General features: G+C 38.3%; 1 protein-coding gene across 6 annotated transcripts; it reads right to left on the reverse strand.

Moving 5' to 3' along the window:
* Positions 1-2,154: 2,154 nt before the first annotated feature.
* Positions 2,155-15,802, reverse strand: LOC127807829 (uncharacterized). 6 transcript variants are annotated; one of them, XM_052345961.1, is made up of 6 exons: positions 15,583-15,802; positions 7,536-7,636; positions 6,290-6,706; positions 6,033-6,202; positions 3,793-5,934; positions 2,155-3,706 (listed from the first exon to the last, which is right to left on the reverse strand). In XM_052345961.1, exon 6 carries the CDS (start codon positions 3,481-3,483, stop codon positions 2,506-2,508), a length of 978 nt encoding a protein of 325 aa, XP_052201921.1. In that variant the 5' UTR covers positions 3,484-3,706; positions 3,793-5,934; positions 6,033-6,202; positions 6,290-6,706; positions 7,536-7,636; positions 15,583-15,802; the 3' UTR covers positions 2,155-2,505. The 6 variants fall into 6 exon arrangements, with proteins under 6 accessions (XP_052201921.1, XP_052201940.1, XP_052201931.1 ...); XM_052345980.1 differs by having other exon boundaries at positions 6,290-6,798; XM_052345971.1 differs by having other exon boundaries at positions 6,290-6,410; positions 6,484-7,636.
* Between the last annotated feature and the right edge of the window lie 328 nt (positions 15,803-16,130).

Consider the following 16,130-nt stretch of genomic DNA (forward strand, 5'->3'; position numbering starts at 1 on the left):
TAAAAAGCAAGAATAAACCTTCACCCTGGAAATTATGTCTTGGCGTTCTCTGGTCTGACTTGTCATTTTCTACTCTGATGACTGCCGTATTCAGTCACTTCACAGAATGGGGAAATTATGTCTTGGCGTTCTCTGGTCTGACTTGTCATTTTCTACTCTAATGACTGCCGTATTCAGTCACTTCACAGAATGCAGCAACACGGACAATTTTTCAATATCCTTATCGAAAATTGATACAAGTAACACCTGAATGCAAGTAAAGCAGGTGTAAAAATCAAATCAACAAGAAACAACACAAAAAGCATAGACACAAAGATGTCAATTTCTAAATAAGATAGGCGGGCACAGAGATAATTATTTAACTTTGAATATAAGAATGCATAATAGCAAAAAAAACATGCCTTTTCTTATCAATTGAACAACTTAGCTTGATAATTCCTCTCTCTCCTGTGTGCCTTCATCAACCATCTTCTGTGTATCACCCTCTTATTCCCTTGCACGAAATGAACATCTGATACATACCTTTAGTTGATCATTCTTGCATCAAGTTACACCTTTCTGAGTGCAAGATGATGAGCTTAAGGATATCTACAGGGAATTCACCAAGGAAACAAATTAACATGCATTTAAACTATTATTTACTATACTCTAGTGCTAATTAAGGCATCACATTCAAGAGAATCAAGGTCAGTCAAGCCCTTTAACCTTGCTCAAAAGACTACCCAAGTGACAGAAACCTTTCCTTGAACAGTTACATAATCACATGTATATAAACCAGATGTCTAGAAATTACAGAGCAATGAAGAAATCGCAGGGAAATAATGGTCATTGAAATGTAAATATAAAGTGAATTTTCTATTTTCATACAAAAATTTAAGTTCAGAAATTTGTGATGGGAGGATATGAAGCCTCCAGTGACGACAGTGAAAGCATTAGGCAGTGGTATATAACAGTTATCCACCTTCCATTTTTCTTTATCTGCAAGTTTCCACATCACTATCTTCGAGGAAAGGGTCACCAGCATCAGAGGGATCAAACCAGTGAGAGTTGGGCTGGTCATGGACATGTAGGATAGGTATTTGGTATGCTTGAGCCATTACCAGAATCAGAGCGAGGGATCAAGCTAATGATTCCCACTTCATGGCTTGCACATACACTGGTCACCGAAGGTTACAAGCCACATAAGCAGATTTACAATCTCAGACCAATACCAGCTCTATGTCTCTTTACCTAACATTACCTGATATCAGGAATACCAACTAAATGTGCATCATACTCTATGCATATCTGAATAAAAGCACCGTGTCAGTCTTGACTTGAGTTTTCAAGCGCATAGACAAGATCCTTCAAGAGGTATTTTCAGCAAAGAAAGCAAACTTCTAGACCGAAGCTCTGAGCAACACAACAATCATTCACCAGTAAAATACAAAAAATAAGATATAGCCAAAGAAGATGAAAACCAGGAGCTAATACTTACTGACAAAAAAAGGAAAGAAAGAAACCAGGAGCTAATATTTCTTCAATTCCCTCATGTCTGATTCAGTAAGAGTTTGCATTATAGCATTCAGGCAATGTAAAGTTAAAATAATTATCAAATATTCACGAGAAAGTCCACTAAATTCTCGTCCACTAAATTCTCTTTTCTTTGTTTGATAAGAAAGTCTATTGATTCCAGTCATTGGTAGTTGACAAAAAAAAAAGAAAAAGAAAGAAACTTACAAAGAAAATGTTAATAACACAAAATAACTAAAACAAGATGCAACAGACCCAGCAACAAGAAGCAGCGCAATATTGATTTGAGCTCTTTTTGTAGAACATCGCAATCTGTGCAGCACTCAATATCTGAGAAAAAATAATAAATTATTATGCTATTCTCTGGAACAAGAAAATGTCAAGGGAGAATAGAATGAAAGGAAAAACATCAATATTAATGTATATTTCCAATATAATATAATTAAACCAAACAATTAATTTTCAAAATTTGTAGTTAAAGCCTTAAAGGTATCAATTAATTCATATATTTCACTCTATTGTTTTTCTACTTTCCTGCAGAAAAACAAGTTTGAAAGATACCTAACATCAGAGGTAATAAAAAAATGACAAAAAAAATAAATGTTTGGCAAGCTATTACAAGAAACAGAAGACACTTGAACAGAAGACATAACATGCTCCACTCTTAATGCTTTATTATTTTTATAACCTTATGTACAGGAGCAAAGAGTTTCCAGGCAAAAGTCCCACAAATGAGAGGGAAGCAAAAAACAATGACAGCAGGAGACACAGTGCGTAATAGAATAATTGGAAAGTTAAAACAATTCAGAAAGCAATGTCAGATAGGATGAGCAAGATAAAATTTAAAAAGATTTGCCCATTCAAAGGAAAAATATATGCTAATCAGTTGTAAGGTTCCTATGTGCTAACTACCATTAAACCACCCAAAGAGGACACAAAAACATGACTATAAATACCAGTCATCATCCCTCTACTGGGATCCTCTTCATAATCTCAAATTCTAGATAACTTGGGGCCAGCAGCGTATTTCCTCTCATTGTTGTATCTAAAAGAACCTCTCCCTTTCCTGCTACTCCTGGGCAAATCCCTTCTGCCAGTACCTCTAATGTAGCTGTTCTCCTCATTCTGAGAGTTAGGCAATTCAAGATAATCTTCTGCATCATAGCAGAACTGCCTTACCAGACCAGTAGCGTCATAGTGCCTCACTCGACGAATCATCTCATATCTGCCACCATCTTCCACTCCCTCACAGTATCGGCCATCATATTTATGTCCCCTATCAGCTCCACGCTCAGTAAACCTTCTGGAGCATATCATGGATCTACATTCATCAGACTTCATTCCTCCTGGAGAAGGAATGAATCTCCCAGGTGATTTTTCCTGGTTGAAATGAGAAGCCATGTAATTCCGATTGTCAATCCATTGAGAATCACCACGTGAGAACATCTCATTTCTTGATGGAGACATAAAAATATCTTCTTCGGGAAAACCAGACTTCTGGGAAAGTGTTTGCGTTCTCTCCATTTTGAACTCGGACCTTAAGTCCGGAGTTCTATCCAGGCCTCTGGCTCCCATGTTTCTTTCCTGCAAACGCCAACTTACAGGAGATCTACTTATGGACCGTGATTGAGACTTCCAATGGGACTGGGGAAAATTAACACCTCCACCTCTAATGGGAGAAAAGCTGCCGTCCCTCCTGGATAAATAGCGTGACCTGCCAACAAAAGATGAATCAGGGTCCTCAGGTGAAGGTCCATGGTACTCTTCTCTGGGTCCTCTATTGACCCTTTCCGGATATATTGCCAATCTGCTCCTGCTCCTAGAGTCAATATTATCTCTTTCTGCTACCAATCTCCTATGTAACCTATAAGCGGCATTACTATCAGATATCCTTCTAATGTGGGGCTGGTAATCACCTTTCGATGAATAATACATAGATTGCTTCTGATCACTGTAGCTCAATCCATCCATCCTTGCTGTAGATTTTGCACCAACACTTGTTGGCCTGAAGCACCCAGTACCATGTCAATACTCTGTTTGACAGCTGTCTCTTGAATCTAAGCCTGTTGGAGAATCAATCCAGTGACCATCCCCCTGGCTTGCATCCTGTATTTTCTGATCAGGTCTTTCCTTTCTCAAGTACTTTGCTGAATCAAGCACCTTTTTAGCTTGAAAACATAAGCCAGAATTGGATCTAAATCACAAAAAAAAATTAATTAGCAAAGAGGCAGAAAAAAATAATTGCACTGAAGAAGAATTTTGTAGAACCAAAGAGGTTACCTGATCTTCTCCTTCCCACCCAAAGCATCAGAAAATGATGATCCTTCAATGCAAGATAACAATTTTCCCCTGGTTGCGCTTGATACAACCTCTACTGCAGAAGAACCTTTGGCATCATGTCCATTAAATGAATTGCAGGCTTGTAGTTCTTTATTTGTACTGGCAATGGTGCTGTTACAAGAAAATCTACAAACATCAGGCAGTTTATCCTGTCCAGAGAGTTCTTTCAAGCCTGTTGACTGGCTTGATTCCTTTGAAGCATCCAGACCTCCACACTGTATAACATAACACCCATTATTGTCATTTTTCAAACAATCGGAACCTACTTCTGACAAACATTGAGTGGCAGCATCAAGGGCATCTTGATCTCTGATATCAGAATCATAGTCTACACATTCAGCATCACCTTCGATTTCATTCTCCTCCAAGGAATATAAAACTGACTCCCTCAATTCTCCATCTTCAAATGGAGATTCAGAACCATTTTTTACTTCCATTTTGTTTTTCAACACCAACCATATGACCACGAACACCATGAAAAATATCTGCATCATACTCATGATTGTTATGATCTTCAAAAGCAACCTTACCCATACACTCATAAGATCTGTGCTCATTCAAGGCCACATGTAATGATGATTCATTTGGAGTTGCATGTAGTGTAGGAGCTTCTTTATCTGGACCATCTTCAAAAGTGTAGCCAAAAACCTGTGCATTCTCATTATCCACTGGACGGTGGGAAGGATGTGATTCTCCTGATATACATACCGAATGCTCATTGTTGTTTAATCTGCTTATCAAGTCTATTGAAGAAGTCACATTATCAGGTAAATCAAATACTTCTCTAGAATAACCAGCTTCACTTCCAGTATTTTTTCAGTATTAACCATATGACCATGAATGCTATTAGAACCACCCACATCATACCCATGATCACCAGGATCTTCAAAAGCAACCTTACCAAAAACCTCACAGGACTTGGGCTTATTCTCAGCAACATGGAATGATGATTCATTTGAAGCGCGTAGTGCAAAAGCTTCTATGTCTTGACACTCTTCAGGCATGTTACCAAAAATGTGCACATTTTCACGCTCTAGTGAAGGGCCAGAAGAAAGTGGTTTCCCTGCTTTACATACAGAATGCTCACTATTGTCAACTCTGCTAACCAAGCCTGTCAAAGAAGTTGCATAATCAGCTAAATCAAATGCTTCTGTTGAATTACCAGCTTCATTTCCAGTCAATTTTTCAACACCAACCATGTGACCATGAAAACCATTGGAAGCATCTGCACCATATCCATTATTGTTATGGCCTTAAAAAAAAAACCCTACCAAAACACTCAAAAGACTTGGGCTTATTCAAATCAACATGCAATGACGATTCTTTTTTAGAAGCATGTACAGCAGGAGCTTCACTATCTTGGCCCCCTCCAAAAGTATTGCCAAACACATGATCAGTTTTACATTGCGGTGAAGGGTGAGAATGTTGCAGTTTCTCTGGCTTACACACAGAATGCTCACTGTTATTGACTCTGCTAACCAAGTCTGTTGAAGAAGTCCCAATATCAGGTGCATCAAATGCTTCTCTAGACTCTTTTTTGAGTTGTGCGCTGTCAATCTGAGACACAACCTTCTCTGAGACTGTCAGATTGAAGTAAACATAATGCTTTCCACAATGAACATCTTCAGTGGACAACATTTTGATGAGTTGCACAGAAGAAGTCCCACAACAATCTTCTCCTTCCTTTATGACAACATTTGTAGCATATGTATTTGTCTTTTCCATGGGAAGAGACCTGCTTGAGATGGGGATCTGTTACAGGGCATGGAGAATTATCAAGGGCTCTATTCTCACTGATAACTTGAATAGAAACCTCAGTATCTACAGTGGAATACATTGACAATCCCAGAGTCCAGTCAGATTCTTGATGCTTGACATCTTTCATAGAAGTAGATCTCTCTGTTTCACTTTCTCTGTTAACATGGCAATTTAATGGCATGGTAACCGAATTATCCTGAACTGTTGAATAATAAATATTATCTTCATGTGCCAAACCTTTTAGAGAGAAATATTATCTTCATGTAGCCGACCCCACATAGTGGGATAAAGACTGGATATGTTGTTGTTGTTGTTGTGCCAAACCTTTTAGAGACAAATTGCCCATTTCAGAGAAGGTACTAGAGGAACTAAATCTCCACAAAGGTGTAGCAGACATAGAACAGTTGCAAGAAGAGAAATACCTGATAAGTCTTCAATGTCGCCAGCCTTTTATTTATCACCTCAGAAAGCTCTTCATATACCAAATGCCTCCATTGACCTGATTGGAAGGAGCAGTCATGTTGTACTTCTGCAGGACCATTAGATTGCCCTAGTTCCTGATTGTATACTGAATCTAAATGACTCCATTGACCTGAACCACATTCCCCATTATTAGTTCGATTACCCATATCATATCGTGACAAAGATGTCTGCCGCGTAGATGATGGAGACTGCTCACATTGTGGTGAAGGAGTTTGAAACATCATTGGTGATGGAGACTGGAGCTTAAATCTCCTTTTCTTAATGGGTATGTGTTTTATTTCATCAGGGAAATATTGCCAAGGAACATCTACCCCAAACTGTCAAACAGAAAAAACAAGGCTAACACCATAAAATATGGTTAATCATTATGAGCAAAATAAGAAAGCATACCTTCTCTGATCCAGAAACTGAAAAGTCGTCCCTTTTAGTGCTCATGTCATCCTGTTGCACACCCATGTTAAGTTTCCAGGATGGTTTCCCAGAAACCTCTCTCCTAAAGACTTTGATCACTGATTTCCAAGCAAGTCAAGACTGATAAAATTTGTAATTTCTGGATTGTCAGCGTTAGAGCTTGCTTGCAGATGAAGGTTGTATTCTGTAGACTAAAGGTCCCCTGCAAATCTCACAAGGTATTTTATCCACATAATTTCATTTTCTACTCAACTCTAAGGGAGATGGTGAATCTGCACAACTAAAGATCTAGGTCTGCAAGTAAACAAAAGTATTCCCCCTCAAATACAAACAAATCCATACTGTCAAGTCATTTAGAAGTTGCATTTATGTATCACTTGCCTAAAAATTCAAGACATCTAGATGATTTCAATACCACATAATTATGCCCTGCCCAAACCCACTCATCCAGAAATGCAGACAAATTGCATTGCATAGGTATCAAAATCATCTAATGAATTTTAACATTTCCTACATGATTCAACAGCCAATAATATGCACTTTGTATTTGATATAGGAGGTAATATATAGGGCTCACCAGCTTCTTTTGAACTTTCATAACTACATGGGTGCTCATTATTGGTTATTTATTAAGGATGAAATCCAAGAACAATGGTATCCTACCATGTATGTAAGAAGTTATATATAGCACCACCCTTTAGTTTATTTGGAGCTGCCAATTTTTACCATAATGACGTGACAAATCTTGGTGTATCAATACTAACATAAATAAAATGCCAAAGCATCTATTAAAAAATGACAGATAATCAGCACAATGAATTTGAGGAACTAATTAACATAGTTGAAATCTTTTAGCTTTATATAGTTTTGAAACACCACCCAACATTCACATTCAACAGCAACCTCCACAGCTAGCCTGTGAAAGTATTAACTAACCTCTCCCTTCAACCAAGGTACATCAAGGACATAATGAAACAGCAACCTGTTCCCAGTGAATGGTCTTAGGAAAAAAAGAAAATAGAAGGACTCACTTTTTTTATAAACCTCAGATCAGCGTTTGTTTGTATCATTCACAGAACAACTTGCTCTCCCACTACCAGAGCAGCACCCAAAGTGGCCACACTTCAACCACCTTCAAGATGCACAGATGTCAATCAACAACTACATAAAAAAACAATACTAGTTCCAAAATTTATCTTTTAAAAGGATGAATGGCAATCAAGCCCAAAAAAATAATTACCAGCATGCCTACACAGGGAATTACATTGCAGCACTTAACAAGTTTTGGGGGCCTGAAAAAAGACCCTCAGTTCACTTGTAGCTTTCAACATAGCTGGTTCCTAGTATAGGATGACTTTGAAAGCAATGATACAAGAAAATTGGAGAACTCTCATTCTCCAATTTGTCACTTTAAAACCCAAATAAATCAAACTTGTCACTTTAATAAGTGGAACGATTAAGAAGCAAAACTTGAATCATGGATTTGAAGATGAGCTCTCATTCTTAGAATGCCAAAAAAGTGGGCAAAGTAATTTAGAGAATTCATGACAAGTCATTCAACTCATAACAACTGAAGGCATGCCAAACAACTTGCCGCAACCAACTGATGGCCGCTATAACTTCCTGAATAGGAATAAACCATCACTTGAGAATTAATACATCTCAAATACCCCTTCAAGGAGACATCTCAATACCCAAATGACAAGATGACCAATTTCACAAGGCTGGTAACAGCCTTGATTTGGGTGATTCTAGAACGCCAAGGTAGATTATAACCTAAATGGATACTCCAGGATTAAATTTCATCTCCTTCAGATACCAACTCCAAAGGCAAATCACCCCACATTCCTATATAAAGCACAAGAATAGACAGTTTCTGATACATAAAGTTCAACGATTGAACTTCATAAAAATGACCCCTCAAGATATACAACTTGTCAGTCATCCTAAAGACCCATTTTGAGAGATGGGAATGATATTGTTTCTGTTGCGGAAGATAAATGTTCAAAACAGAAAAAGAGGTTAGAGCAATATATAATCAAACCAAATAGTTATCGAACAAATCAGCCAAGAACATGATAGAACAAGAGAAACTCCCTGTAAATAACTTGTCAAGGCTCAGATCTGGGTCAGTCCAGATTATACCACCCAGGTAACACCAAAATAGGGACACCAAGCCTCACGGAAGCTCACAAGGAACAAGCCACACAAGACCCCCAAATCGGAACCCTAAACCCTCTCGGCCAGTACACCAATCTTCTCCCAAAACCACACAGGTAACGTTCACCACAAGATCCACCAAGGAACAAGAACGATCACAGAGATATGAGACGAAGAACAGTATCCGAGAACTTACCTCAAACGGATCTATCGCGCCAAGTAAATAGAGGCTACTCACCGACCGACCATTGGCTTCCCAAAGGAAAGGAAGATCACTCCAAGAAGATGAGATCTGACCGAAGAAGGAAAGGACCAGCTTACGGATCTCAGCCATCGAAGGAAAGGATCGGGAGAGCAAAGAGAAGAAGAGAGAGAGAGAGAGAGGCCGCCGAATGAGGACAAAGAAGGCAGAAAAGATGCCTTTTATATGGTGGTACTAGGGCACGGTTGCAAAGGGCCATTTGGCTTGGGCTTGGGCTCGGCTTGGGCTTCCTTAGGCCTTGAGCAAATGGGCTCAACCCATTTCTCCTCCAAAAGGCCTAATTAAGGGCTTATGGCCCGACTTTTAATGGGCTGCCAATGGGTGGTATTTTTTGGACAGTACTTCAATCCCGGGCCGAAACCTATGAAGATAAACCCGAATATTTCGTCATAGCCTTGGGCCTCTTTGGGAAACAAAAAACAACAAATCTCCACCTGATTCCCAAAGAGGCCAGCAAACACAAACAGAAACATGAACAGCAAGATGCAACATAATGCAGATGATGTATAAGCAACTATCAAGTAATTTTGCCAATGTTAAGTAAATCTAGGCAGCTTTTAAATTTAGCCATAGGCAGAATTTTAGTTCCCATGTCAGCAGGATTATATTCAGAAAGCACTTTTTCCAATCTAACTATGTTTTGAGATACGATATCACGAATAAAATGCAGTCTCACATCTATATGTTTGGTGCGTTCGTGAAAAACAGGATTTTTACATAAATGAATTGCAGATTGGCTATCAGAGAAAACGGTCACATTTTCATTAAGAACACATAGTTCATTTAGCAATCCCTTAAACCACAGAGCTTCCTTAATGGCCTCTGTAGCAGCAATGTATTCAGACTCGGTGGTAGAGAGGGCAACAATATGTTGAAGTTGAGACTTCCAACTAATGCATGATTCACACAAAGTAAATACATAGGATGATGTGGACTTCCTATTATCTTTATCACCAGCATAGTCTGAATCAGTAAACCCTTTTAATATCACATTATTAGACTTATGCTTATATATTAATCCTACATTATAGGTGCCTCTTAAATACCTTAATAACCATTTCACTGCTTCCCAATGATAGGGACCTGGGTTTGTCATAAATCTGCTGAGAGTACTAACTGCATAGGCTAGGTCTGGCCTAGTACATACCATGAGATACATGACAGAACCTATAGCATTTGAGTAAGGGATTCTATTCATATATTCCTTTTCTTCCTCATTATCAGGAGATTTATCTTTAGATAATATGAAATGGTTTCCTAAAGGCAAAGATACTGATTTACTATCATGCATACCAAATCTTTTTAAAATTTTTAACACATATGCTGTTTGATGCAAAAATAACATAGAATTTGACCTGTCTCTTTCAATTTCCATATCTAGGATTCTCTTAGCCATTCCTAGGTCTTTCATGTCAAATTCTCCACCTAATGCAGATTTTATGCTATTTATCTTTTTGATATCAGGACCAATAAGAAGCATATCATCAACATAAAGTAAAAGAAACACACAGTCATCATTATTTTTGTGCTGAAAATACAAGCAATGATCAAACTCACTTCTTTTAAAACCAATTGTTTTAACAAAGGAGTCAAAACGTTTGTACCATTGTCTTGGGGACTGTTTTAAACCATATAAGGATTTTTTTAAGAAACACACAAAATCAGGCTTTCTTTTGTCTTCAAAACCTTTTGGTTGATACATAAAGATTTTTTCTTCTAAATCACCATGCAAGAAGGCAGTCTTTACATCTAGTTGTTCAAGTTCCCAATCAAAATATGCAACTAATGCAAGCATGACACGAATGGTAGTGTACTTAACAACTGGTGAAAAAATCTCATTATAATCTACCCCTTCCTTTTGTGTAAATCCCTTGGCTACTAATCTAGCCTTAAACCTTATTGGTTCTCTATCAGTTGTACCCTCCTTAACCCTATAAATCCACTTGCAACCTACAATGGACTTATTCTTAGGTTTAGGGACTAATTCCCAAGTTTGGTTCTTGTTAAGGGAACTCATCTCCTCTTTCATTGCTTCTGTCCATTCTTTTGAGTATTTACTTCTTATGGCTTCCTCATATGTGTTAGGCTCATTTTCTGCTAGGTCTTGATAGCTTGCATAGGCTAATTCAAAATCTGAGGCTAATCTTTGAGGTAACCTATGAGACCTTCTTTCCCTATCCCTAGCTAGTTGGTAATCAGAAACTGATGGCTGGTCATTTTGAAAATCTTCTACTGTTTCACTCTCCTCATTTACTTCAGGCTGATTTTGACTTTCTACTTCACTAGAGGTGGAAGAAGTGTTCTCCACCTGATCTGAATTAGTAGGGGCTTGGGTGCTTGAGTTTTTCAACTCTTCTTGAGGACTCTTGTCCTCATTAATTTTGTCACCACAAGGCTTTGTACAAGGCATTTCTGATTCATTAAATGTGACATCTTTACTAATAATAATTCTTATTCCCTTTTGGTTTCTATCCCATAGCCTATACCCTTTGACTCCCTCAGGATATCCTAAGAAAACACATTTCTTAGCTCTCGACTCTAATTTTCCCTCATTTTGATGAGTGAAGGCTGCACAACCAAAGGTTCTAAGAATTGAGTAGTTGGCACATTTTCCATGCCATTTTTCATAAGGGGTATCACCATTTAATGTAGCTGAAGGAGTAAGATTAACTAGGTAACATGCAGTCATAACTGCTTCTCCCCATAATGACTTAAGTATATTAGAACTAATCATCATACACATAACCTTATCTAAGAGGGTCCTATTCATCCTCTCAGCTACTCCATTCTGCTGAGGAGTGTAGGGAACTATTCTATGCCTAGTAATTCCATACTCCTTGCATAGGTTATCAAAATCAGAATTGCAAAATTCTAAGCCATTATCAGTCCTAAGGTATTTTATTTTTTTGTCAGTTTGATTCTCTATTTGAGTTTTCCAGTTTTTAAAACTTTTAAAAGTTTCTGATTTATCTTTTAAGAGAAGAACCCAAACTCGCCTAGAGTAATCATCAATCATAGACAAAAAATACCTATTACCACCTGATGTGGGTTTTGATGCTGGCCCCCAAAGGTCTGAATGAATGTATTCTAAGGCTCTAGAGGCTCTATGAACATTTGAGGAGAAAGATAGCCTATGATGTTTTCCTAGGACACAATGATCACAGAAAGGGATATCAGACACAAAGTCCTTACCAAAAACACCTTTATCACTTAGCAACTTAAGCCCTTTAACACTTACATGTGCTAACCTGTTGTGCCACTTGATAGTGACATCAGGATTTATTGATGCTATATGAGATCCTAGATTATTAATTACCTCAGCATTTAATACATAGATCCCATTTCTCCTTACCCCTTTACATACTACCATTGATCCTTTAAACATTTTTAACACCCCATTTTCAATTTTTCCAGTAAGACCACTCTTTTCTAATTCTCCAACTGAAATTAAATTTCTAGCCATTTCAGGTATATATCTAACATCTTTTAAATTTAAGACATAGCCATTGTCTAACTTAACAGAGATGTTTCCTACCCCAACGATTTTATATGCTAAGTTACTGCATACTATGGCATGCCCACCTTCAGATTCATGCAAGTTTTCAAACTAATGTTTTTGTGATGTAACATGAAATGATGCTCCTGAATCTAAGATCCATTCATGCATGTATGATTTTGCAGCAACATTAATTTCAGTGGAATCAGAATCTAAGAGCATGTAGACTTCACTAGGATCATATGAGGTTACTACATTAGCTTCTTCTTGATCCTTACCCTTTTCTTTATTTTTATTTTTCTCTGCATAGCAATCTTTAATAAAGTGTCCAATCTTACCACACCCATAGCACTTTTTCCCCTTTCCTCGGTTTTTGGATTTGGACCTACTTCTACCCTTTTTCTTACTATCTCCCTCTTGGTTTTTAAATTGGGACCTACCTCTCATCATATGGACCTCACCATGCCTTTTCTCATGTTTAAGTTCCATTTCTTTACTTCTTAAAGAATCTATAACAATTTCAAGTGTTAAGGTATCCCTACCATACTTAATGGCATTTTTTACCTCTTTATAGATATCTGGAATTGCATTTAATAAGATCACAGCCTTATATTCTTCAGATACTGTTTCACCACAATTAGTGATATCTTGAACTAATTTGTTGAAGACATCTAAGTTGTCATCTAGATCCTTAGAGGGGTCAATCTTAAAACTGAAAAATTTTTCTAACAAATAGAGTTTATTTGGTGTAGACTTCTTTACATATAATTTTTCCAATTTTTCCCATAGCTCTTTAGTTGTGTTAAGTTTTCCTATCTTTCTTAACACTGAATCAAAGAGGTGTAAGATTATTGAAGTGTATGCCAATTCATCAGCTTCTAGTATTTGGTCTTCTTTAGTACCTTCAGGGTATTTACCATCTATGGCCTTAGATACCTTTTGTTGTACTAAAATCCCCTTCATTTTTTGTTGCCAAATAGAAAAGTCCCCCTTCCCATTGAAAACCCCTAGTTCAAAGTGTGTAGTCATACTCACTAAGTATATGAATTTCACACAGAATATGCAGCCTAATTAAATTTAATACAAACACACAGTTTTAAAATTAATTCAGGCAGCAAATTCTCAAGAGGTTAATAAAGCAGAACTGATCAGGACTAAACAGAGTAGTGAAGACTGATTTACAAGGTAATCAGTATTATAGATTTGCACACAGCCAAGAATAACTGATATCACACACAGTAAATTTTCAGAATGCACTAGGAACGTATCGGCAAAAAAAAAATTGAGAACAGTAACAGCAGAACAAATAACTAAAGCTGATACAAACTTTACCGAGCTAGATCTCAAGAGAGAGATCTAGAATGAAATAGGGTCGGATCTCTCGAGCCTGCCAACCTTCACGGGCCAAAGTCTGTCACTACACGCGCCGTTACCAGCCGGAGTGTAGACTGGCACGCGCCGGTCAGGGCGAAGCTACTCGGACTGATGATCACGGATCTGGGGTTGGTTTACCCCGAATCATTCACTGCACAAAGCAATATGAGTTAACCGATTCAGGTTTCAAGTAAACCCTAGAACCACTTACCGTGAAAAAATTGATCGAAGAAACCAGAGGGCTTTTTTTTTTTTTCGATTAGGGTTTGATTTTGCACAACCCAGGAGCCACACAAGGCTCTGATACCATTTGTTGCGGAAGATAAATGTTCAAAACAGAAAAAGAGGTTACAGCCATATATAATCAAACCAAATAGTTATCGAACAAATCAGCCAAGAACATGATAGAACAAGAGAAACTCCCTGTAAATAACTTGTCAAGGCTCAGATCTGGGTCAGTCCAGATTATACCACCCAGGTAACACCAAAATAGGGACACCAAGCCTCACGGAAGCTCACAAGGGACAAGCCACACAAGACCCCCAAATCGGAACCCTAAACCCTCTCGGCCAGTACACCAATCTTCTCCCAAAACCACACAGGTAACGTTCACCACAAGATCCACCAAGGAACAAGAACGATCACAGAGATATGAGACGAAGAACAGTATCCGAGAACTTACCTCAAACAGATCTATCGCGCCAAGTAAATAGAGGCTACTCACCGACCGACCATTGGCTTCCCAAAGGAAAGGAAGATCACTCCAAGAAGATGAGATCTGACCGAAGAAGGAAAGGACCAGCTTACGGATCTCAGCCATCGAAGGAAAGGATCGGGAGAGCAAAGAGAAGAAGAGAGAGAGAGAGAGGCCGCCGAATGAGGACAAAGAAGGCAGAAAAGATGCCTTTTATATGGTGGTACTAGGGCACGGTTGCAAAGGGCCATTTGGCTTGGGCTTGGGCTCGGCTTGGGCTTCCTTAGGCCTTGAGCAAATGGGCTCAGCCCATTTTTCCTCCAAAAGGCCTAATTAAGGGCTTATGGCCCGACTTTTAATGGGCTGCCAATGGGTGGTATTTTTTGGACAGTACTTCAATCCCGGGCCGAAACCTATGAAGATAAACCCGAATATTTCGTCATAGCCTTGGGCCTCTTTGGGAAACAAAAAACAACAGTTTCTGAGGACAAGCTCGTGAAATGCGCCAAATGAATTCAGTAGTCTTGAGGATACTCGGGCAAAGCAATATTTTGATATTCATTCAGGTTAAAATGTTACTGTTATTGTATGTGGCTTTCAGTGGGAGCGTCTGAGGCCGATGCCTTCACAAGCAACGCATCCGTTACCCCTTTTTGCTGTCTTAAGTTGTAATAAGGGACCAAAAAGAGTTCATTATTCCTATATGCAACTCCATTTGGAAGTCGTGAAGGCAAAAGAGCTCTAGGCCATGCCCAAGGTATTATCCTCACTAAAGAGAAGCCAGAGAAACTAGAGCAATCGGTATGAGTCACTCAAGTCTCAATGAAGGCGCAAAGTGCAGTCACCATCCAGATTGTAGCTTCCAGTTTCAACCACAGAATCCTAAAAAAACTACATCATAACATATATAGAACAGATCAACCAATTCACACAAAACGCTGTACATCATGACATATGCAGAATTCACAAAAAACGGTGGATAAAGTGTCCGAAATGGAAGATCTCGCGATTGCTTCATGACCAAAGACTTTCAAGCTTTCTTCCTCCTCTAACCGAAGACAAACAAGCAAGAAGAAAAGGCGTTATCAGTACCTGTTCTCTTTCCAATAAACTCGACCTCGGTTGATGATACGTCGCAACTTCCACACGCTAAACATAGAGAGAATGAGGGAGAGAGAGTCGACTGTAATCAATCTTTGAGTCGTGCTACTGCTAAAGAAACAAGAGATTTGGTTCAGCAAGGCTGAATTCCAATCTTCTAGGCGGATCCTTTGTCAGATGTATCCGGTCTTCTCTTCTCTCCCTCGCAAATGTAATGTACCAAGTAGAAGTGAATGGATAGCAGAGCAGAGGATTTTATACAGGTTGAGTACTAGCGCTTTTACGGTTTTACCCTTTTCGAGCCTACAACAACGACTACAATTTTATTGTACAAGCAGCAACCGCACGGACGATGGTGGAGATTACCTTGCGGGGATATATTTTGGTATAATAATTAATAATTTTCTTATTTATTGGGGGTTTAGAATTTAGAGGCTAATTATTAAATTTAAAATACAATTAATTTTTGTTACTAAAACTTATATTGCTAAAGATTTTTGCTTGACTATAACTTCAGTTTTGAAAATATTATATAAAAC

The sequence above is a fragment of the Diospyros lotus genome, chromosome 1 (genome assembly GCF_014633365.1).
Source record: "Diospyros lotus cultivar Yz01 chromosome 1, ASM1463336v1, whole genome shotgun sequence".
Lineage (NCBI taxonomy): Eukaryota > Viridiplantae > Streptophyta > Magnoliopsida > Ericales > Ebenaceae > Diospyros > Diospyros lotus.